The following is a 23,484-nucleotide window of genomic DNA, read 5'->3' as shown; positions in this document are numbered from 1 at the left end:
AGGCATGCTATCGACTTCTGGCCTGCCAGAGGTCACCTGGAGTGTTTGCTGACTGCCCTGATTGCCCCTCATGCTGTGAGTGCAGGGCAGCTCACTCGCACTCGGAAGTCGCATTTTTCTTCTTGGAAGCCTCCTGTGTGTGAGGGAAATTTGCTTTGTGGCAAGGTTGGGTATGAGGCACAGTGCGTTGGTATGATCTGCCCTCGTCGTTGCGTTTCAGTGTGCAGTAATAGTGACACTGTGTGACAGGACTTGGGCTGTTTTTGAGAGGTACCGACATGCTCTCTGGGGATCCTCATAGTATGCTGAAGAGCAGTGTCGTAACTCCAACAGTTACACAGTACAGTAACTTCTGCTGGTGGACAAATCTAGCGATGGTAGGAAGATCACACTTGGAGCTAACATTGAGAAATGTGTTCTTCTGTTCATGACTTCCTTTGTGGGTTAGTATTTTTCTGTTAAGCAAGCTTGGAGTTAAATAGGACCTTTGAAGGCTTTAGACATATGGAGATTTTACAAGGTTGAGGGATGAGGACAAACACGATTTCCCAAGTGATTTGGATACAGAGATTCATGTAATTATCAGTTAAAATTGCTTTGGAAAGAAAGTTCACATCTTTGAAGACTGTATCTTTGAGATCTACATCTTTTAATGTCATAAATATTCTAAGTCCTTAGGCTGCTAGGTATTTGGTGCTGAACCCATGCAGAGCCCTTGCCATTCACAGCAGAGATGAGCAGTGGCATGTATGCCTCAGTAGGAGTGAAAAGGAGAAGAGAGAAAATAAAGGGATAATCCTCTGCAGTGGGAATCTGTCCTAATGAAGCTTTTCCACTTTGCAAAAGATTTTGATTGGAAGAAAACCTGTCACTCTTGGCCACACAGATGCTGACTGCTGAGCAGTAGTTAAGGTCTTGTCCTTGCCTTCAATTTTCAGCTTGTGTAAGAATTAGTTATGTGAAATTACTTAGCATTGGTCCTACATAGTGGGCTTTCTCTCTTAATCAACTGCTTGCATTGTAGCCTGTGTTCTGACTGCTTTCTGTGTTAGTTGTAGCTGTTCTTGATGCAAGCTTTGATTAAGTGCTTGGTCTTTGCATGTTTATGCTGGCAAATGAATTTAATTGGTATCTTTAAGTTTCCAGCATCCTTTTTAAGCTGCGTAATTAAAAACTTGGTACATTAAACACATTAAAAGCCTTCCTTTACAGTAGTACAAACAATCTGTTTCTGTAACAACACCCTGCCACACCAAGTTGCAATGAAGTACACTGGAAGTAAATTTGTGTCTCACAAAAGTAGGGTGATAAGAGTAATAAGAGTATGAAGTATCTGGTTTGTGTTTTACAGCAGATGTTAAAGGAGACCAGAGCTTTTGCATAAAAGATGTTTGAAGCAGACATATACATATATTATTTTACTACTTTGTCTTTGCTGCCATTAGGCTTTACCATGCTCCGAGCCTTTAGTCACACAAACAGGTGTGCGTTCCATCACGCTAAGTGTTGGTATCATCGTAAGTCTGTGCTGGCAATCAGGAGGGAAGATGTTAATGCGTGGGAAAGAAGAGCACCTCTAGCGCCGAAGCATGTTAAGGAATTGACACAGATGGGATACAAGGTCTTGGTGCAGCCATCGAACCGGAGAGCCATCCATGAAAAGGTAAGGTCCCATTATGAGTTAGATAAGCAAAACACAGTTCAATTATTAACCATAGTACAAAAACATAATATCCAAGGGATATAGATGAGAAAATGTAGTATTAATTTTGTTGTTAAATGAGTCATTGTGTCCTAGTAGTGAGAAAATGTAGTTTGTTTAGCCTTTTAATGTAATGTTGCACACTAGTGGGTTTTTGGAGGTTTTTTTACTGATTTCTTGCCCTTTCATCTGTCTCTGAAGAAGTTCTAGGTGCTCTTGAAGTAGAAACTTGGGAATTCATTTAACATTGGTGGTCTTGTCTTCTGTTTGTATGGAGACAATGTTCTAAAAATAATCATATTTTAAAAAGAAGAGGAAGGACAAATCTGATGAATCCCATTCCTCCTTCAATCCCATTCCTTATGTAAAATGAGGAGAGAGGTTTTTTTTTCTTTAATGCCATGAGCTTCAGGACTGAGCTTTTACAGTTCTTGTAGCAGCAGTAAATCTCTGCTGTAAGGTATCTGAGCCGACAGATAACAACTGAAACACAAGTAGGGAATTAGTGATGACTTGCACATCACCTTTTAATTAAGACACAGTGCTGGTTTTCACCAGAGCACAGATCACATTAGGTACACAACTATGATATTGAAAGCTGAAATTTCAATACGTTTTTGAGATAAGGGAGAAGAAAAATAAAATTTGATATGGAAAGATATTCTTTTAGAAGTTGCTGTGCAGCTTGGACTTAGTCTTTCACAATTTTATAAAATCACATTTCACCAGTCTTCAGATTAATTTGTCAGATTTCTCTAAACTTATTTCCAAGTATTTCAACACATTACAAAGGACTGTTCATTTCTGCAATACTCTAAGATACTTTCAATGTAGTAAAATATCCTTTTTGTAGTCTGAATTTAAGATGGAGGATTTTACTGACACATAACTATGTTTTGGCCTTGTATAATAGCATATTAGCATGGAAATTCAGTTTGATATTTGACACTCCTTTATCAAAAGAGGTTCATGAATGTATGACATGCGGTAAGTTCTTCCTGCTTTGTAGAATTATCAGTTTGTCCTCTCTTCTAGTTGCTTATGTGCTGAGATCTGAATATGTAAAAATCCCAGAAAAATGTACTTTGATTTTTTTTCTCTTTCGTAGGATTACGTCAAAGCAGGTGGCATTATTCAAGAAGATATTTCCGAGGCTTCTCTGATAGTAGGTGTGAAGAGACCTCCAGAGGACAAATTAATCCCTAAAAAGAACTATGCCTTCTTCTCTCACACTATTAAAGCCCAAGAGGCAAACATGCCCCTTTTGGATGAGATTCTAAGACAGGTAAATTGTGTCATAGCGAAAACAATGGGCTATGAGCATGGGGTGGAAACTGAATTTAATGCTGAAGTGTGATGGAAAGCTTGCTGCCTAGTATGGTTTCTGTCAGCATGCATATTTGTAGATAGGTACTTGATGGTTTTTGGTATCCTTTCCTGGAGCTGAGTATTTCTTGCTCAGAGGATCTCGTCCTTGCAGTGCTACTCTGTTTATGAGCGTAAGGCAGATGAGTTGCGAGGATTGTATGCTCAAGAGAGGTTCGTGCTGCGTGAGCACGAAGGCTTGTTGGAAAGTTATTAAGCTAGAGTGCGTATCGGTCGTTACAGAGGGAGGCAGCCGGTTCACTCAGAAATGAGCAGCCCCTCTGCAGAGGATGTGAACAGGTCTGCAGCAGCTGGAGTGGCATGTCGGGGAGCTCTGTGTCAAGAGCACACGGGCAGTGCAGACTCTTTAAATCAAGAATTCAGCGCAACCTTTAGTTTTTTTTTTAATACTTAAATCTTGTTGTGAATTATTTGCCTTTCTCGTATACGCCCATCAGCCTCTGTCATGAAGGATGACAAAGGCAAATGCAAAGGTAGTTCCTGGGAGAGCAACGTGCCACTGGCTGCATTCACTGGAAATTTTAATACTCAGTTTGCTATGTATTTTCAGGAAATTCGACTGTTTGACTATGAAAAAATGGTTGATCATAAAGGAGTGCGAGTTGTGGCCTTTGGAAAGTGGGCTGGTGTAGCAGGTATAGTGCATAAAGTAAAGGCAGGCTTGCAACAAGTAACTTCCCGTAATACTTCTGGTTGTCTACGTTTCCTGAAAGTTCAGGCGTGCAATGCGTTTTTAACTGCATTTTTAACTCTTGCTTTTAAGAGCTTTTTTCCATTCTGTTTTGTGCTCCCTACTTTTGATGAGACTACATGTCAAATAGTCCTGTGGATTCCTGGCAAATCTTCTATTTTGTGTTGTCTTGAAGTCCCGTTTGTCTATTCAACTAATCTGAGGCAGACTAAATGTCAAGGCACCAACTGAATAGCTTTTGAAAGAAATGGCTGCTGTCAGTCCTGTGAGTTTGAGCAATGTCTGTTTGTCACTGTTATCTGTTTACTTTGATTTTTGTGAGGCGCGGGCCTCATTCCTTTCTACTGAACTTCAGCTCTGCTTCTTCAGGAGACGGTCTTTATTATCTCCTTCTTTGCAATCTGGTGATGTGGATGCATCTCATAAAAGGATATCTGAGTATTAAATGCATAATGTGGGCCAGGAGCAGATTTAAGGTCATGGCTTGCTATTGACTTTATCTTTCCCTGGTTTTATGTAGACTTTCTTCAGAAGCCAAGTATTAATATTAAAACACTGGCAGAAGTGTCCGGGATGATTTTAACTTCAGTCTCTGCACTTTCGAGCTGCATATTCATTATTAACACTGATGGTCTGATTTTTCTTTTCTTTTTTTAACCATAGGAATGATCAACATTCTACATGGGTTGGGATTACGATTTTTAGCCCTGGGACATCACACTCCCTTCATGGTAAGAGTAGATGTGTATGCATTTTTCTTTAGCAAAATGACATTTGGGCTTCTGCTAATTATCTGTATTTGAATGTGGAGAATATCTTGATAGTTCTGTGCTTTTGATTGCAGCACATTGGGATGGCACATAACTACAGGAATAGCAGTCAGGCTGTGCAGGCAGTACGGGATGCCGGGTATGAAATTTCACTGGGATTGATGCCAAAGTCAGTTGGGCCCTTAACATTTGTGTTCACAGGCACTGGTAATGTTTCTAAGGTAAGAATTCTGTCTTCAAGATGAAATGCTATATTATTTTGAATAGAACTTCTTGGCACTTGATATATAGCAGATTAAATGGGTTGATGGGTTCATTTTGTTTGCTTGGACTTCAGGTTTTCCTTTGCTGGTAAGAATTTTTAAGTACCCTGAACTAATGTCTTTAAGATGAGATCATGCCTGACAAGGCTGACCATGCTAACTCCTTACTATGAAAAATGGGTCAAGTCTTACTGCTCCCCTCTCCTTTCCCACCTGCATGATTTTTGTCTCCTTCTGTTGACACTGGGCTCACAAGGTACTTTGAATCCTCCATTAAAATATAGGGGAAAATTATTTTTTCTGATACTTGCTGAGTTTTTATATCTGTTTCTGTAGCATGGACTTGGCTCACAAGTGCTGGAATTCAGAGCCATTTTCTACAACATAAGGAAAAGTCTTACTCCTGGTTTTAGCAAAAAAGATCAGTTAACTGGGCTCTTGCTAAAAACTGAAATCACTGCCTACGTAAACGTGTGCTTTCTGGACAAAACTATGGCGTGTCCTAAAAGACTGTGTTCTGTGATCACAGCTCACTGGGAAAGTCATCTGGAAGTTCTTTGCCTTTAGAACAGCCTGTTGGTGAGGAGTGGCTTCAGAGGTCTTCCCTAAACAGAAACCGCTTCTCAGAGTGGCAGCAAAACCGTCTGTTGTGGCTGAGTTGAGGCCTCCCAGCTCTGCCATTAGAAATGTAAGCCAGGCATTGGATTGTGGGTCAGGCATACCGCAGTCATTGGGAATGATGTGAATTCCTTGTACATAGAGCCCAGGCAGCTTGGTTTTGGAGAAGTGGGGCTATGTGTGAAACAGTTTGTACAATCTGAAGGTGTTCTCTTGCAGCACTGTCAAGTTGTGCTTGGCGTTTTTCCATTTGTTTTCACGCACCAAAGGAGCAGTCTTATGCTACCTTTACATTCTCTGCTCACTCTGAATCCTACGTTATGGTTTACAGGGTGCTCAAGAAATGTTCAATGCCCTCCCATGTGAGTTTGTGGAACCACATGAGTTAAAGGAAGTTTCCAGATCTGGAGGTATGCTGTGACAATAGTATGACTGAAAACACTGGAACCCTTTTTGTCCAAGTATAACAGCTAATTTTATTATTTTTTATTTTTTTAACTGTAGACCTCAGAAAAGTCTATGGGACAGTGTTAAGTCGTCACCATCATCTTGTAAGGAAACGTGATGGACTGTATGATCCAGTAGACTATGATAAACATCCAGAACTTTACACTTCTCGCTTTAACACTGATGTGAGCATCTCTTCTGTTCTTTTATGAAAGGTTTTCCACAGAGTGTTGGTAGTTACCACACCTTTGCATATCTGTCAATTGAGGGAGCATTCATTTAGCTTTCAGCTTCTTAAAGTGCTAAATGAAAACATCAGGCATCTGTAACTGTCTTTGCAGATTGCACCCTACACAACTTGTTTAATTAATGGCATATACTGGGAACAACACACTCCTCGCTTGTTAAGTCGTCAGGATGCTCAGAAGCTGCTGGTGCCAGTTAGATCTGCTGCTGGTGCAACGGAGGGCTGCCCTGAGTTGCCACACAAGTAAGACACCTCAGTTCGCTCGTAACAGTTCTGCAGCACCATGATTAAGTTGTAATGTTAGGCAGTCTCACAGTATCTACCAAATGGTTCTGTTTCTCACGTTGTTCCTCTTGCACGTTCCACAATGCCCCATTGATTCTGCTTTTGTTCTTCTGTGCTTTGCAGTCTTGTTTTCACAGTTTGGAGTTTTTGAAAACACCACAGTACAAATGATTGACGGGTATTGGCCGTCTTTCTGCAAAAGTAGTTCTGCCATTGATCCATGTGCAGAATCCAATACAGACAGTGTGACATCTGGGAAATCTGCCTACTGCACCATTGTTGCTGGAAGTTTCTATGCCTGAGCAGATGCCTACCCTGGCATTTGACTTCTACAGGTTCAATAACTGTTCCTTAACACCTCTGATTTCTGTGGCAGGTAGCAGAAATGCTTCGCAATCCTGAATAGCTTTAAGGATGGAACGTGGGGTGTAAATCCAGAGTTAGTCTTCTTTCAGTGTGGGTGGGAGCCACCCTTTCTCTAATAGCCCTGTGTAGTTCTCTGGGAGACTGGCCTAGGGATGGATGTGGGGAGGATATGGCAATACATTCCGGTGAGGAAATAGGTCTTTGTTTCTGCCCACTCTTAACACCTTTCTTTCTCTCACATGACAAATAAACAATTTAAGTGTTAATGTTGAGTGAAGGCAGATGTTTAGAGTTAGGCTAATGAATGCTCCACCTGCACCAGCTCTCTGTGAACCGACCGGAGGCAGCCACTTTTAGTTTCTCTTCGTGACGGTGAAGTTGCTCTAGTGTACGACTTCCCCGTGACGGCTTGGCAGAATTGGTAGATGGATAACAAATGCGAGGTGTTGGCAGCACATGGAATACAGAGAAAAATGATGGTTGAGTGGATTCTTTTGGTCTTTGAAAAGTTACACATGAAATATGGATCCTGTTGATGTGAATGGAAATCTGGCCCTATTGAAGTCAGATTTCCATGATGTTTCTGGGTGTCATTGACTGTGTTGTGTTGACTTCTGAATTTGTTTAGATGAATGAAACTACAAGTTTGATAGATCTTCACACATTTCTTTTACTCCTGTTCACATGTGAACATTTATACCTATGTTTCTTAGCAATCTGGGTAATGCTTTATTCCTTTGTCTTTTTTGTTTGATTGCTTTAGACTTCTGGCAATATGTGACATTTCAGCAGACACTGGAGGATCTATAGAATTTATGACAGAGTGTACCACAATTGACAGTCCATTTTGTATGTATGATGCTGGCCAGCATATTATTCATGACAGGTGGGAGAGCCTTTAATTTTTATTGCTTTCCTCTGCTATTTATACAATGAAACATTATATTGAAAAATCATATATTTAAAACACTTCTGAAAGGTGGTAACTTTCAGGTACCAAGGAGAAGTAGTTTAGAAGAGCTGTGTTCTGTCTTCCAGTGTTGAAGGCTCTGGGATTCTGATGTGTTCCATCGACAATCTGCCAGCACAGCTTCCTATAGAAGCAACAGAGTACTTTGGCGATATGCTTTTCCCATATATTGAAGAGATGGTAAGGTCTTATGTCCAACAAGAAGGTAAAAGGCTCAGACTTTGGTCTGCTTGTTTGTTGCTTTTCTGGTCTCCTGTATAAATTAAAAAAGAATCTGCTGTAGAACATAACAGACTTTGTACTTCAAAAAAAGCAAAAAAGCTTTCTAAGTCTTGAGGTAATACTTTCAAAAAGCAACTTGTGAATGAGACCTGTATGTCTTAGGGATTCGTCAAAAACACTTTCTGTGGGCAGGAAGCAAACTCTGGCATTGCTCCTGGACCCTGCAGTAGATGTCTAAATCTGATTTTCTTAAGGCACTCAACAATCACTGACAATCAGACTGCTGTTTGAATTCCTGTATTTTCATGAAAGTCAAATGACACTGATCAGGGCCAGGAGAATCTGTGATCTACAGGATATTTATATTGTTACTGCATTTAACTGTTGCTTAAAACCTTGATGCTTTACTCTGAGAAAAAAAAAAAAGGGAAATAAAATGACCTGATTTGAAATAACTTATCTCCATAGCTCTTATCAGAAGGCTCAGAACCTCTTGAAAGCCAGAATTACTCACCTGTTGTTCGAGATGTAAGTATTGCAATCTGGCTCTCAGCTTGTCTTCCTCTGCTCTAAAACGTACAAGTACAAAAAAACCTCAACATTTGTTTTATGTATTTCTAGGCAGTGATTGCATCCAATGGCTCACTGACAGCTAAGTATGAATATATCCAGAAACTGAGAGAAAGCAGGTAATGTATAGCTTATTAATGTTTATTTGGTTCAGGATTTAAATTAAAAAAAAATTATCTTCATTCTATCTCCCTTTTTGCATTTCTTTACTCTTGACTTTAGGTGGAATACTGCTATATTGCACTGTGTCTACATGTCTCCTTGCTTGATGATTTCCTTCTTTCATCATGTGCGTTGCCTAAAGCATTAACATGTGTTGTTAGTAACTTATATTGAATTTGAGAAAGTGGTAATTTTTCACTTTCTAATGTTATGAAGACTCTTTCACCAGAGGCAAGAAACAGCCACATGCCAGTATGATTCTGTTAGTCCTTGCCCTTTTAAAATGGGCATAACATACAGGCCTTTGAAAGGAATGGCTGGAAGGAGAAGGCTCCCTAATATACCTTGAATCTTATTTCCTCTAGTATGGCTTAAGTGCTGTGCTGTATACCATTGTTCTGTGGGTGGTTGTATTAAGGAGCCTCTGTGGGACTCTCAGACTTTTCCTCATATTCCTGTAGCTATAGCTTTAGCCACCATTTCATCCATACCCTGTCTCAGTAGTTATTTTCCAGTGGTAACATGAAAGAAGTGGCATTGAATGGATTAAACTAGCAAAAGGATAAATAATTAGGATATGCCTTCCCTTTGCTCCCTGTTATTAACAAACACCTATAGTTTACCTATGAAAAAAGTTAATTTGACAGTAAGTGGGTACCTCTGGCTTCAAGTTCGTGGTCGATGCCAGCTGCACTGTACATCATGTAAAAGCTCAGCTTGGTCTGACCACAAGCACTGCGTGCACTGTGCACTAAAATCATGGTGTGTTGACTTTTACACGCCAAACTTCTCCTATTTCCTTTGGGGACTTTGGGAGTTCTGGCTATGAACTTGTGCATGATGAACTATAGGCGTATTTTCCACCCAAAGTAACATGCTGTTTGCCTCTCAAAGACTTCAGCTCACAGTGATTTTCCTTGTGTGCTGTTCAGTAGATCTCCTCAAGAACCTCTCAGTAACAAAATTTCTTATTCTTCACACAGCACGATCATTTGAGTTTTTTTTGCTTTCTCCATAATCGCTTGCATGATCTTGTGTGAACTACCCTGACCACCTGGAGACTTCATTCCCAAGGGGGTTTTATGGGTAGATATTTGATATTTCTGCAGACCTGTGTGTTGTATGTGATGTTCAGTTGTTCATTGGTGTTGCTCACTTAGCTGCCAGAAAAGCAAGACCTGCTAACAATTCCCTCCTTTACCTTGCAAACTTTGGAGACAATGCAAATGAAAGCAAACATTGTACCGCTTAAGGTGTGATGTTTAGCTAGAGATAGGCTCTTGTGTGGAGCCTGTAGGAATTATGTGGCTTGTGTCATTACTCTAACAAAGTGTTATGCTGTGTCTAGTTTAGTTTCTGAGGGCTCTATTTAGACTAATTGCCCATACCCTTTGGATGTCCACGAACATTTCAGACATAGCCAGCCTGTCTGGCTATGAGCTGGACTGTCTTGGGTGTCGTTAGAATGCAGGAACAATTTGATTTGCTGACTTTATCTCCATCTTTTCCACCTTACTTGCTTCATACCTGCTACTGGTTCCTCATCCACAGCTGCAATGGCATATCCCATTAACAATGTGAACCTCTAAGTAGTAATGTGATTTATTCATAGTTTAACATAACGGAACTATTTACATTTGTATGTAGAGAATAGGCATAATCTGTAATGTTCTTTTTTGGGACTCTGCAAATTCTGTTCCCACATTTGATGGGTCATTTGGCAGCTCATGTTTGTGCCTGTCCTAGAGTAGATATGCTGCGTTTGATCCAAGTGTGACTTTCTCCTCACTGGGGAAGTTGTTCATAAATATGATAAGAAGTTGGATTGCAAAGTCCAACTTTCTTTCCTATAGGAAGTCTTCCCTTTGTCAACACTTGCTCCAAGCTCCTGCATGTCACTGCTGCTCCCTATAAGTAAGGGGTGGAGGGGAATTCTTTCTCTTCCATTGCCCATGAGGGTGTAGCTGTGGAAGGTGCTGTGTTAGAACTGGTAGTAATAGTAGTAAGATCCTTGAGTTTCTCATGTGAAAGGATACGATGGACTTAGGAGGCTTTCAGGGAATGGATTAAATCATGATTTAACGTCTAAGAAAAATCAATTCTGTAAAACTTGTATGAACTACTATGTAAAACAAGTTTTACTATGTAAAACTTGTATTACTACTATGTATAGTAATAATTTAGATTAGAGAGGTGATACATGGGTGCTCCCACTCAGATTTAATAATTTAAAAGAATGACTTTAAAAAAAAATATTAATTAAGCCTGGAACTGGAGGAAGGAAGAATGAAACATCTGGAATTTTGGAGAATAATTCAAGCTTTACAAATACTCAGATACAGTTAGTAGTCTGGAATGTCCTTCAGACATATGATACAAATGTATTTGGTATTGATTTAACTCTCTTCACTCAGGGTAGTCTTTCAACGCTATTGCTTGAGACCTTGTGACCCAAAATGTGCTTCATGCCATGCTTTAGGTTATGCAATACCTCTCGTCATGCTGTTAGGTATTGCTCTGGCATGCTGCAGCACCCTCCTTCATTATTATGGCCATTTTTTAATTGAAAAACACAACCAAAAATTGGTTTATGGATGCCATGTGTAGCTTCAAAAAGGTCTGAACCAAACATTATTTAGTAGACATATGGTTGGTCCTGACGATAGCTTTAAGCAAAGTGGACATGAACTTGTCAGCTAGAGGTCAGGATTCTTTCTGTAGCATAATCCACAAAGCAGCATGTGCCTATGTAAGCTCCCAGTAGATAAAGGGGAAAGGAAAGTCTGTATCTCCGAAGGTCCTACTTATTTATGGAAGTTTGTTTTCAAGATAAAGCATAAGAAAAGCCAAACCTCAGTTCCATTAATTAGGTTTAAGAATAGGACAATGAACAGCTTCCTTTACCTGCATAGTGATAGTACTTTAGAAAAAGGGGTTTAGAATCCTAATTTTCAACTCTGTGATGGTTTTCAAATCGGAGTTCTTGTCTCCAAAGAGGATGTTTTAATTGGATATTAACTTTTATTTGACTTTCATTGACTCATGTTTTAATGATAGGCTAATATGAACCTCGTTTAAGTTGCCTAAAATACGCTGTCACCAGCCTGGTTTTGTGTACTTTAACAGTTACCTGTGGTGTAAAGGGAGCAAGGCAGAGCCTGGAATCCCTTTCTGACAGCCCAACATGACATGACTTGGCAGTCCTCAAGTGATTGGGTTACAGTAATTTGGCCACTGAGAAAAATATAGTGACAGCTGAGGAAAAATGTGTTGAGCAGCCAGTAGCAGTTGGAGAAGCAGCGGAGATGTTGATGGATTTGATCATGTTTATATTAGAGGAGAGAAACTGGAAGGTATGCGGCAGGAGAATGGAAGCAGTACCAGATGGTGATTGCCCAGTCTTGGGTTACAAAGCCGGGAACTTGACTCTTGGTCTGAATAGAGCTCTTGATTTGTAGACGTACTAAACCATCCTGTTAGCTTGTAGGAGCTTCAGTTTCCTTCTTCTGTGTGTTTTTTTAAATTTTGCCTGTAACACCTCCTAGGGAACACGCTCAGTTGCTGAAGATGGGTAATAAGAAGAGGGTTTTATTGCTCGGATCTGGCTATGTTTCGGGCCCTGTACTTGAATATCTGACTAGAGATTCCAACGTTGACATCACAGTTGGTATGTAAGACTTGGCTTGTTTTTCATTGAAATATTAGGTTTTATTTAAACATGCTAGTGTGGCAGAACATTTCTCCTAAGTAATAAATGGATCTGGTTCTGAGAACAGATAAAGTCTTTGTTATTATGCACAGCAGAAAAGGATTTTATAGCTTTCTGAGCATTTTGAGTTTATATAATCAATTTGAAAATGACATAGCCATGTTAAAGTCTACTGTTTGCATGTGTAACTTATAGGGAAATTAGAAGCAATTTTCCTTTGAAGCTGCTTTGGGCTTGGGAATGTTTTTGTGGCTGGTCAGTCACTTTTGTTGGTGCTTGGCTGTGTTTTCAGCCTCACACAAGAAGATGAAATTTGTATAGACATCTGTATGAGTGAAGCCTCTGCTGTTATAAGCAGTATTGTGGTGGTAAACCTTCAGACTGCAACCTTCCCATTGCCTCACATGCCTGCTTGTTTATTCCTCTGTTTTGGTTTATTCCTTTTTGGTAGTGTATTTTAGGCTGGGTGTCTCAGAAACACTTTTCTGTAGTGATGGCTTTACACTGATTCTGTGATTCAAGATTTCAAACCCAGGCTGTATTTCCTGGAAGATACTTTGCTGGGAAGTGGTTTCCTTCATAACTTACTGTTGTACTTTTGTTGGTTGTTGTTGTTACTCTTTTTGGTTTGTTTTTTCCCCTCATGCTACTTCCGTACTTGGCTGCTTTTGCTACCCTTTGTGGCAATGACCATAGTTCTTTTAACCTCTGGGAAAAGATTTACTAGGAAGAAGAAGGAGGACTATTAAGGAAGGGGCATCCTTGTTATTAGCACTCCCAGAGGGGTTGAACAGGGAAGGATTAGAGCAATGTGCAGTGTCCATACAGAGTCTGCATCTAGTCTTTGCAGTACAGAACCGGTAAGGGAAACCAGGTGAACTGGAAGATCTGTTTTGCCAAGGGCTGAGAAAATACAGCAGGTGCCTCTTATCTGGGTAGCTTAAGATGAGTTTCTACAGGACACACACACAACAAAAAGCTCAGAAAGAAAGAGACACAAAGATGTTACTTGGCTAATATTTGACAGCAGGCACGTAGATGAAGAAGGCAGAGAATGCACATTGCAGTGCCACGTTTGGTTAGTTACTGTTAGACTACACCACTTTATTAAATACAAATGATAAAAATATAAATTGGGAAACCTTCATGTAATCAACTTCTTTCGGTTTGAATTTGGAGATGATTTTGCCTAGCTCTTTTTTCTCTGCACAAGTTGATTAGTTGAGTACTGAGAATCACCCTCTGGCAGTATTCATTTCCCGCTGACTTTGGAAAGGCCATAAGGAAATAAAGCCCTGAGTTAGAGGCACACTTGCTTTTAATTCTCCATAAGTCTGTGCCCCACCTGTGGCCTTCCTTGCCCACTCCTGGTTGTGTTCCCATTGCTGTCCTTGTGCTGGCAGCGTGGTGAGCTGGGGCGGGAAGTCAATTCACTTTCAGTCAGATGTTGTAAATACGGGTTGGTTGCTTTAATCTGGATTGCTTTTTCAGTTCTGCTTTTCTTATAATGGTAAGTGCTGATGGCAGGAGGAGCAGGATACTGGGAAGCAACAAGTGGAGCCAGGCAGAGACTGGATTTGTCTCTTTTTAGTGATAATATTAGCATGTGCAGGATTAGTAGGACTAAACTGTAGGTAAATATTGAAACTAGTCAGGTTGAATCTGAGCCTTTTAGTCATATTTGTCCTAAGCAAAGGCTTAATGTTTTTAACTTTGTTATGCTGAAAATAGTGAATGGTGTGAATTGGTTTTATTTTAAGCTATTAAGCTGTTCTTGGCTATAAATAGGAATTCTCTTAACATGTACTGTGACAGAGTTTTGAAAGATTTATTTGTTTTAGCCAGATTTATATATAGATGTATGGCTATGTGAGATGAAGGGTGGGGTAAGCTTTTCTGAGCACATGTTTGTTTACTAAATCTGTTAGCTGTGTTGGACCAGCATGTTCATCAAGATCTTAGAACTACTTAAGGTTTTCCTGTTTTACTTAAACCAAGCACAGCCTGAAAAAGAAAAACAAATTCTCCTCTTTGGACTTTTTCCCCTCCTGAAGTTCTAGGCAGCTTCTTGCTTCTCACTCCTCTGTCGATTTGCAGGAATAGATGCTACTATCAAAAGCTAATTGAATATTTCAGCTCTGCATTTATTTGGCCAGGTTAGAGAAGTGACCATTTCTAAAACTAGGAGAAAATGTGTACTGCACAGTGACCTAAAATACTTCAGGCCTCAAGATAAATTGTCGCACTAATGGAAAATGGTTGGTTTTCAGCAGACTAATGCCAATCCAAACCCAGCACATCCATAGAATTTTCCCATTGCAATCTTACCTCAAGGGTCAGTGGAACACAATGTTGCATTACATTGGGAAACACCAGGCATGCCTTTTCTTTATTTCCATGTGAAAGTCAATGTAGGAATAAAACCTCTGCCTCTTACAATGCTGTTTAATTATTCTACTTCACATGAGGTTGTAAACCTGCAAGGAAAGGCATTTTTTGGGGTAGGCAATTATTTTTTAATTTTTTCCCCTACCTTTCTAGTGGTACAGAGCTTCTTCAGCAAAATGATGAGCTCATGAATGCCAGGAGTATTTAATCCATCTAGGACTATGATGGGAGTTTCTGGTGTTCTAGTTTTCTCCTACACCTTGTTCTGCTAAGCAGACTACTGGATGACTTATTTAAGTAAAGGATGACTTCCCTCCCCCAGTCAAAGTGTGAAGATGAAGTCTGTGTGATTGTCCACCAAATAAGTAAGGAAAGGAGATGACTTCTAGTTTTGTGTAAATAATTTGTGTTGACCTAGTTTGCTGATAGGAAAACTGCAGTTAAAATTTGTGTTGATTTTAAGTACACCCACAAAGTTACTAACTGGTTACAAGTCTGTTCTCATTACACAATTTAGCAGTGAGTTCTTCCCTTCTGGGAGTAAGTATTCCTTGTAGATTCTTTTGCTTGAGTTATAGCAGCTATGACTTGACACTGACAGTTGATAATAAAAGTGACTACTTTAGGGGAATAAGGAGCTTTATGCCTGATTTCTCTGAAGGAAAACATCCATGCAACTGCTTCTCTTTGGGAAGAAGGAGGCCTATTGTAAGGCACAATTATACATGGGAGTGCTTTGGAATTACCTTCATCTTTAGATAAGCGTTAATGCATTTTACTTTTAAAACAGCATCTGTCATGAAGGAACAACTTGAACAACTGACAAAAAAGTACAGCAACGTTACTTCAGTTCATATGGATGTCATTAAGCATGAGGAAAAGCTGTCCTCTTTGGTGAAGAAACACGACCTTGTGATCAGGTCAGAATTCTGTGTAAAATGTGATAGGCTCAACCCTACATCATGCTACTTCTTTTTCTTAGTTCACTGACCTAACTCAGCACGGTAACTTTCTTTTTAATGCCTAAGAACTGGCATCATATTTGTGTATGTGAATAGTTGTAACTGACCACTGCCTTCTCATGTAGCGTGGTAACAGGACTTTCAAAGGGGCTTTAACTGCAGCGTCTCTTTAGAAGCATTCACCAGTTATTTGGATGGGCTTCTTACTTTGAGGGGCCAGTTGTGTCCTCAGATTTGCATGTTTGCAAAATTCTGGCATCTGGTCATTTCTCCTGAATATTCCATTGAGAAAGATCTCTTTCCAGGTATTGAAACAGGGAAGGAAATGACTCCATAGTCCTTGCCATTTTTGTCCTTTTTGCCAGAGATGTCATGAGTGCTGTTTCCTTCCCCTGTAGAGCATGCTTTTCACAAAGTACTTCAGCAAGATCATTGTAATGCAAGCTTTTCCAAGGGTGGTTTTACAGTTTGCATCTTCTAAACCTCCAGCTTGCCTGTTTAGGAGGTGGCCTTGAAAAGAGGTCAGTGGTTTGTTTTTCACAAAGAGAAGTGTGACAAAAGATGATGTCTGAAGAACAACTCCCCTGTTGTTGCATGCACTCAGAACAGGGTGCAGGACAAAGCTCTGCTGATAGGGTAGCTTTCACTTGTGTAGTTATGAAACTGCTCAGGGCAAGGCAGGTATGACTGTTGCATTTATGTGAGCTCTTTTGTAGGCATACAAAAAACATTGGTGAGTGTCTTTCCAGTGACAGCACGGGTAACTGGTTGGATTTTAATGTTGTATAATTCTCCTTCATTTCTAGTTTGCTGCCTTATGCAGCACATCCTTTGGTGGCTAAGAAATGTATTGATAACAAAGTGAACTTGGTAACAGCCAGCTACTTAACCCCAGCTATGAAAGAACTCCAGGAGAGGTAGGTAGAGGAGTAGCATCTCCCAGGTGTTGCTTACTTCTTCAGTGCATTATCTGAATATTTGGCAGTCCAGTACACTTGCAGTGTGTATGATGAATGTTTTCTGCTTTCTTTCTCTTTCGGTTGCATGTGGAGGCTGTAGCAGAGCTGAGAAATGTGTGCATACCCCATGCTGGTCAGACTAGTGCTCTAAACACTAGTACTCCTCTGCATGCCCCATCTTATTCCATGTTCAGAGAATCAGAGAATCATAGAATGGTTTGGGTTGGAAGGAACCTTAAAGATCATCTAATTCCAACCCCCCTGCCATGGGCAGGGACACCTTCCACTACACCAGGTTGCTCATGTTGATTGCCTTGCCCCCTCCTTTCAAACCTGTTAGGATGTTTGAACTGAGCAGGCAGCCTGTCCTGTTCTACCAGTGACAGCAAGCTTGTTTGTCATCTGTACATCCCCTAATAAAAACTCATTCTTGGCTTACTGTATCTACACTAATATCCTCCTTCATGCCACCTTCTTTTGCACAGGCCTGCTGTGTTAGCCTCCAATTGGTGGCAGTTATAACTATTCTAATGTTTCTGTTGTCCTACTTGTTATATGATTGGAAGTTGCTTTGGGCATGGAATTTCATCAAGGTGCTTGTCTGAGTCACAGTACTGGAAACTCTGAAGTGAATTCAAGTGAGTGAGGTGAGAATTCTACATACTGTGTCTCAACAAATGAGAAAACAGAAAGCTAGACAGGTAGAGAATCAGTGTTGCAGACAATGAGGGAGGTTTAGGGGCCTCCCCTCCCTTTCTTTCTGTGATGCCAAGAGGTCATATCATGCTCTAAAAAAATCCAAAGAAGACTGTTCTTATTTGTGGGGGGAAAAAAATAGATTTTTGAAAATAAAATCAATCACCTCAGTTTGTGGTGGTGAGATACTTTGAGAATTCAGGCAACTGTTAAATAAAGAAAACCCCAATGCTTGTAATTTAGAAAAGTATGCCTCTCAATCTTTCTCCCCCACAGGAGCTGTTTAGGGCAATTACAAGTAGCCCTGCACTGTCCTCTGCATTGCTACCTTCCTGCATTATAGCATTTTGTGCAGGAGAATCTGGGATACGGAGTAGCTGGTAGACATTTCTTTTTCCACCAGCTCCTAGATGTTGCAACAAAGTCAGAGAAACCAAGGTAGAATGGTTCTTAGAACAACTGGCACTGTTCAGGTTTTAACATCTGCTTCATCTTTTTTCTTTCCCACAAGTTGCAGAGCCCAGAATTTACCGTGTTGGGGGAAGTTCGTTGGGCCTTTGTTGGACAGATTTCCTGAAAGAAGGCCAGTAACAGTGAATATTCTGACAGCTCTGCATTTCTGTTATTTTTAGTGTAGAAGCTGCTGGTATTACGGTTATCAGCGAAATGGGTTTGGATCCCGGTCTTGACCATATGTTGGCGATGGAATGTATTGACAAGGCAAAAGAAGTTGGTGCTACGGTAAGGTTGGCAGGTAGTGCATAGTTCTGCCAAGATTTTACTAGTAAAGTTGTTTCTTTAACGGTAACCAGTTTGGGGCATGTCACTGATGTGTAACGGGCTCTGGACACCTTACTTTTTCTTTGGAATTTAGTGCCAACTAATCCAATCAGTGAGACCACCAACTAGGACTGCTTTGCCCCAGTGTATGTTTTGGCTTCCTCTTCTTTATGGACAGTGCCTGCAGTGTGAGAGCTTGACACTGTTGCTCAGTGAAATTATTCTGGTTTCCCCTTTCCACTGTAGATCTTCTGATTTGGGGGATAACATCAACAGGAAGTTTAAGAGCTAATGGAGATGCTGCAGGGTAGTTCTGTACTGTATGCATCCTGATCTGTCTTCATTATTTCTTTCCTGTGGGTAAATCTGACAGGTTGTATCCTACACATCTTTCTGCGGTGGCCTACCAGCTCCGGAGCACTCTGACAATCCTCTGAGATACAAGTTCAGCTGGAGCCCACAAGGAGTGTTGCTAAATACAGTCCAGTCTGCTACGTATTTAAAAAATGGAGAGGTGAGGGAATCCTAACGTTTCCATTTAAGAACAGAAAAAGAAGGTGGTATTGGGCTACGGAGGGAGTTAGGGATTTACGTCACAGTCAGTTCCCTAAGCAAGTTGCCTACATCATTTAGTCCTGCGTTTGGAGTGTGATGGTGCCTGGCTGCTGCCATTTTAGTTCTTTGCTACTATATTGAATCTGATTGCAAAAAAGGGGCGTGCTCTAATGAGAAAAGCACTGGATTGAGATTGATGTTCTGGATTCAGCTTCCATCCCTGTTGTGTGTTGCTTTTGCCACTTAATTGCCCTGGCTTTGCCTCTGTGAATCAAAGGTGAGTGTGCATCCTTCTGCTTGTGTTTCTGTCTAGTCCTGTTTGTAAACCCAACAGCTTCATTCTCTACTAGCACAGTGTGTAGCAGAACTGTTGATTTTTTTTTTTTTTTTCTTTTGGTGCAATCTGTAATACCAATAACCCACTGAGCGAGTTTGGTGAAAGTGTACAGTGCTTTCTGATGTGTTTTATGTAAGCTCTGTTTTGCTGTTTGTGCAGGAGTCATTAGAGTGGACTTAACCTAGCAAATGTCACTGCTTTTGTTTTATTGTAACTGATTTGTGCAAAGCTAGTGGGAGCCATTATCGCATTTCTGCTTTCCAGTCCTATCTGTTTGATCACTCCCACTTGCTCAGAGTAGTGACTGAGCAGGGGCTCTTCAAATGTCAAGGAGACTGCCTTGTATAAGCACTGGAAAGTTTAGCTAATTATTTAAACTTTTTTTCATCTGCAAAACTGAGAAATCTTTTGAGATGTTTTATCATGACATTTCAGTGCTCTAGTGTTCTTACTGAAGTAAAAAAAGGAGAATTTCAGGGACTGTACGTTGGATCATTATTTAAAAAGCAACCACACATAAGTTTCAGATCAAAGGGTCTCTTGGAGAATGCAAAAATGTTTCTTATTTAATGCTGACCTGCTTCACCTATTTGTAAGAAAAATTAGATCATGCATATGAATCATTAATTATGAGAGCACTATGTGAGCTTGCCAATAAATTGTGCAGTTCTTCCTCCTTGCCACGATATCCTCAGCTGTCATTGACAGTTCTGTAGGATTCTTCCTCACCAGGGTCTTGCCTGACAAACACAGCAAGATCTTTTCGGCATTGCTGCAGACTTCATTAGTCTTCATCTCTTTTCTGGAAGGAAACCTTGCCCCTTCGCTCAGAAGTCAGAAAATGACTTTGTATTGCTGCTGCGTAGCAGATTTGTGCGTCAGCTGCGTGAAGGAAACAGGGTTTGAGGCTTTGGTTGGGAGTGATAATAGAACTAGTCAACCTTATCTTGTTTTCCTTCAGCAGTGCATTCTCTCTGTGCTTTGTAGCTGCGAGTAAGCATACACATGGGCAGCAATTTTATATCAGTGAGATATGACTTAATTTATTTTAATATTAAAAAAAAGAAACAAACCCCCATCCTTCTCTTTGCATTTGCCTTCTCCTCCTCATAAAAAAAAGAGAATAGAAAATAGACCAAAAAGCAGGGAGCCTATGAGCAGAATCTCCCTTCACACTTGTACAGTTTGGGGAGGTGCTCCAAAATTATACTAATGTAAGTGAAATGGGAACTTGCCAATTTTTTAATTAACAGTGTGTGTGAGAAGGATATGGTTAGTTTTAGTCCTTTGATTACTCATGGCTGACACAGGGCATGCTCCCCCACCACAGGATATGCTTAAATGGCTTGTGCAACTGCTTTAGATTGGGCCCTGGTTTGCACCAGAAGCACTAAGCATATTGTTTCTATTTTGAGCAGGCTTCATCTTTTCTGTTGTAAAACAAATTAAATAACACTGCACCGAAATAATACTGCTGTTCTTTCACAAATTTAGATTATCAATATTCCAGCTGGAGGAGCATTACTTGATTCTGTTACTCCGATGGATTTTTTCCCAGGATTAAATCTTGAAGGCTTTCCTAACAGAGACAGTACAAAATATGCTGAGCCGTATGGCATTCAGACAGCTCACACTTTGTTGAGAGGCACCTTAAGATACAAAGTAAGTTGTTATTATTGTTTTCCTCAAGAGATGAATGTTGTCTTTTCAAGAAAACTATATATTTAAAAATCAGCCTTTTATAGCTCTGTACTTGCTGTTTATGAGCTCTCCACCACCCCAGCTGACAGATAATTGAAAGCACTTTTCTCATTTTTTTAAATGTAGCTTTATTTGGTTTACTTAACAGGTGTTTGCTGCAAACCAGAAAAATACTTTTACTTGCTTTAGGCAGCTGGTCAGCTGGCTTGCATACTCTGTATCTTTTTTCCTCTTGCTCTGTATTTGGTGTCAGATAAACAAAAGATTTAAAAAAATGTCTGACAGGTTTGTGTGATGTGTGTTGCTGTTACGTGTTTTTAAGAATTGAACTGTTCCTTTGAAGTTGGTAAAAATGTCAACTTACAGTTTGTTGCTTATATTACTATGAAAAACATCATGTAAAAATCTTACAAAAAATTATGTTTTCCCACCAAACTGAGCAAGTTTTTAATTAAGTAACTGGAAATCTTGAATTCGAGCAGCTTTAATGTTTTGGTCAGTTAAATAGGACGTCGAGAAGTGTGTTTTCCACCTAACTGATAGACTCTTTTCCCTTCATTTATTAGGTGCACAAAGCAGAATCAAAACAAAGTAGTTTTTCTTTCACATTTCTTTTTTTGAATTATTTTGTTGGTCAATATGCATTAAGAAGGAATAAACCCAAAACCATATTGAAGGCTCAAAAAAGCTTTTATGGATGTCATGATATGTCTGTTGAGTTAAGGTTTATGTCAAGGTTTAAGTTATTGTTTTGTACATGGCTTGAGGAATGATGTGTACATCCTTTCCCTCTTAATTCCTCTGTTGCAGTACAACAGGACTTCTTTATTTCTGTGAGGGAGGCTTGCTTAGCAGAAGATGGAAGGCTGATGTGAGAGAATAAGGGTTAAAAATTGCAGTAGCTCTCTTTTTGCCTCTTTCTGATCTGTTTTCAGAAGCTAAAAATATGTGGAAGGCATCTATCTCATCATGAAGTCTTAATGTGACAGCATCTTCTCTTCCATTTGAGGCCTCGGTGAAATCTTCTTCTTCTGTCTAAGTGTTAGCACAAGGAGAAGCAAAAATGTCAGGGTGACCCGGAGAGTTGTTATCAGTGTGCCGCAGCGATGCTGTTTCTGTGGTTAGTGCCGTTTTCTTAACCCCGGAGCAGGTCCATCGCTTTGGGTTGAGGCGATGTCGGTAGGACTGCGCGGAAGAGCCTGCCATACCTCTGCCTGCGTGGTACCTACATGCCAGAACATAGTGTATAAAAAGCCGTACCACAGAGGGATCTCACTGCAAGGCCATCTGAGCTGATAACCTAGCGCTGGTGGAGGTGGCTCCTTAGGGTAATTACTCCTTTTCCAGGGTGTTTTATTTCCACCATTCTGCTTTCTACAGGGTTTCTAGGCACTTGCATATAAGTGTTTTCAGGTATCCAGCAGCTGTGTGAGAGTGTCAATGGGATACAAACAAAAATAAGCAAAAACCAGTTGAGACTTCTTCTATCTTGCAGCATATTGCAGGCTTCGCAGTTCCTATTAAATACCATTCCACTGCTGTCCTGCTTGTCTCGCTGATATTCCTGAAGGAAAGATACAAACACACGAGACTCTTATCTTTAAAAGCGCTTTATCTGATGCCCGTACAGTCATAGAATCATAGAATGGTTTGGATTGGAAGGGACCTTAAAGATCATCTAGTTCCAACCCCCCTGCCATGGGCAGGGACACCTTCCACTAGACCAGGTTGCTCAAAGCCTCATCCAGCCTGGCCTTGAACACTTCCAGGGATGGGGCATCCAAAGCTTCTCTGGGCAACCTGTTCCAGTGCCTCACCACCCTCTCCGAGAAGAATTTCTTCCTGATATCTAATCTAAACCTCCCCACTTTCAATGTAAACCCATTACCCCTTGTCCTAGCACTACAGGCGCTTGTAAAAAGTCCTCTCCCAGCACCCTTGTAGGTCCCCTTCAGGTACTGGAAAGCTGCAAGAAGGTCTCCTCGGAGCCTCCTCTTCTCCAGGCTGAACAAGCCCAATTCAGTCGCACTGGGGTGGGCTGACTTCAGCCCTCTGTATTCAGTACTTTGTTTATGGGCCAGCTGGCTCATATAACCCTGTCCGTAAGGATCTGCTGGAGTTTTGTGCTGGTTTTAATAGGTCAGAATTAATTTTCCAGGAAAACCGGATATTTCCAGCTGAGCCCTTTGATTTCATGAACGAATGCTACTTGCCATGGCAGAATATTGAATATTGATGGCAGAACAAGTCATTAAAGAGGGTATTGAAAAAGCAGGGGGAGTTGGAGTGGGGTTGGGGCAAGTACCACTATGTAGTAGTAACACCACTGGCGTTGTGGTGTTGTGGCTGTCTTCTCATGGGAATAATACTAAAGACTATCGTGGTTGTGTCCACCACTGCACTTCAACCAAGGAGAAATACCTCAGTTTCAAGTGATTATTATTTTTTAACCATGTTATTCTTTTATTTCAGGGATACTCAAAAACTATGGGAGGCTTTGTAAAACTAGGATTAATTAACCCAGATCCTTATCCTTTGCTAAGCTCAACCACACCCCCTCTAACCTGGGTGAGTTACTCTGATTGCTCTGCCTTCTTTCCTCTGTTTTGTTAATGTTTTTCATATTGCTAGGCTTGGGTGCGCGTAGCGGTGGGAATATTGTGTTGCATCCTGGTCCTCTCTGCTTTTTGTTTCTGGA

The 23,484-nt window shown here is 40.5% G+C and overlaps 1 protein-coding gene across 1 annotated transcript in view; it reads left to right on the top strand.

The window, feature by feature from the left end:
- The first annotated feature begins 1,453 nt into the window (after nucleotides 1–1,453).
- The window catches only part of AASS (aminoadipate-semialdehyde synthase), a 25,727-nt gene continuing 3,696 nt past the window's right edge, over nucleotides 1,454–23,484 (top strand). The window contains exons 1-19 of the mRNA XM_010156460.1: nucleotides 1,454–1,663; nucleotides 2,811–2,987; nucleotides 3,639–3,723; nucleotides 4,443–4,510; nucleotides 4,624–4,770; nucleotides 5,762–5,840; nucleotides 5,935–6,062; nucleotides 6,219–6,367; nucleotides 7,539–7,661; nucleotides 7,814–7,925; nucleotides 8,436–8,495; nucleotides 8,589–8,656; nucleotides 12,245–12,366; nucleotides 15,587–15,716; nucleotides 16,565–16,675; nucleotides 18,046–18,154; nucleotides 18,567–18,707; nucleotides 20,580–20,747; nucleotides 23,259–23,354. Of these exons, the coding sequence (XP_010154762.1) occupies nucleotides 1,454–1,663; nucleotides 2,811–2,987; nucleotides 3,639–3,723; nucleotides 4,443–4,510; nucleotides 4,624–4,770; nucleotides 5,762–5,840; nucleotides 5,935–6,062; nucleotides 6,219–6,367; nucleotides 7,539–7,661; nucleotides 7,814–7,925; nucleotides 8,436–8,495; nucleotides 8,589–8,656; nucleotides 12,245–12,366; nucleotides 15,587–15,716; nucleotides 16,565–16,675; nucleotides 18,046–18,154; nucleotides 18,567–18,707; nucleotides 20,580–20,747; nucleotides 23,259–23,354 (2,283 nt within the window). The remainder of the gene's footprint in view (nucleotides 1,664–2,810; nucleotides 2,988–3,638; nucleotides 3,724–4,442; nucleotides 4,511–4,623; nucleotides 4,771–5,761; nucleotides 5,841–5,934; nucleotides 6,063–6,218; nucleotides 6,368–7,538; nucleotides 7,662–7,813; nucleotides 7,926–8,435; nucleotides 8,496–8,588; nucleotides 8,657–12,244; nucleotides 12,367–15,586; nucleotides 15,717–16,564; nucleotides 16,676–18,045; nucleotides 18,155–18,566; nucleotides 18,708–20,579; nucleotides 20,748–23,258; nucleotides 23,355–23,484) is intronic.

This window comes from Eurypyga helias, unplaced genomic scaffold, assembly GCF_000690775.1.
Source record: "Eurypyga helias isolate BGI_N326 unplaced genomic scaffold, ASM69077v1 scaffold348, whole genome shotgun sequence".
NCBI lineage: Eukaryota > Metazoa > Chordata > Aves > Eurypygiformes > Eurypygidae > Eurypyga > Eurypyga helias.
The sequence above is the reverse complement of the archived record's forward strand: the minus strand, read 5'-3'. Positions and strand labels throughout refer to the sequence as shown.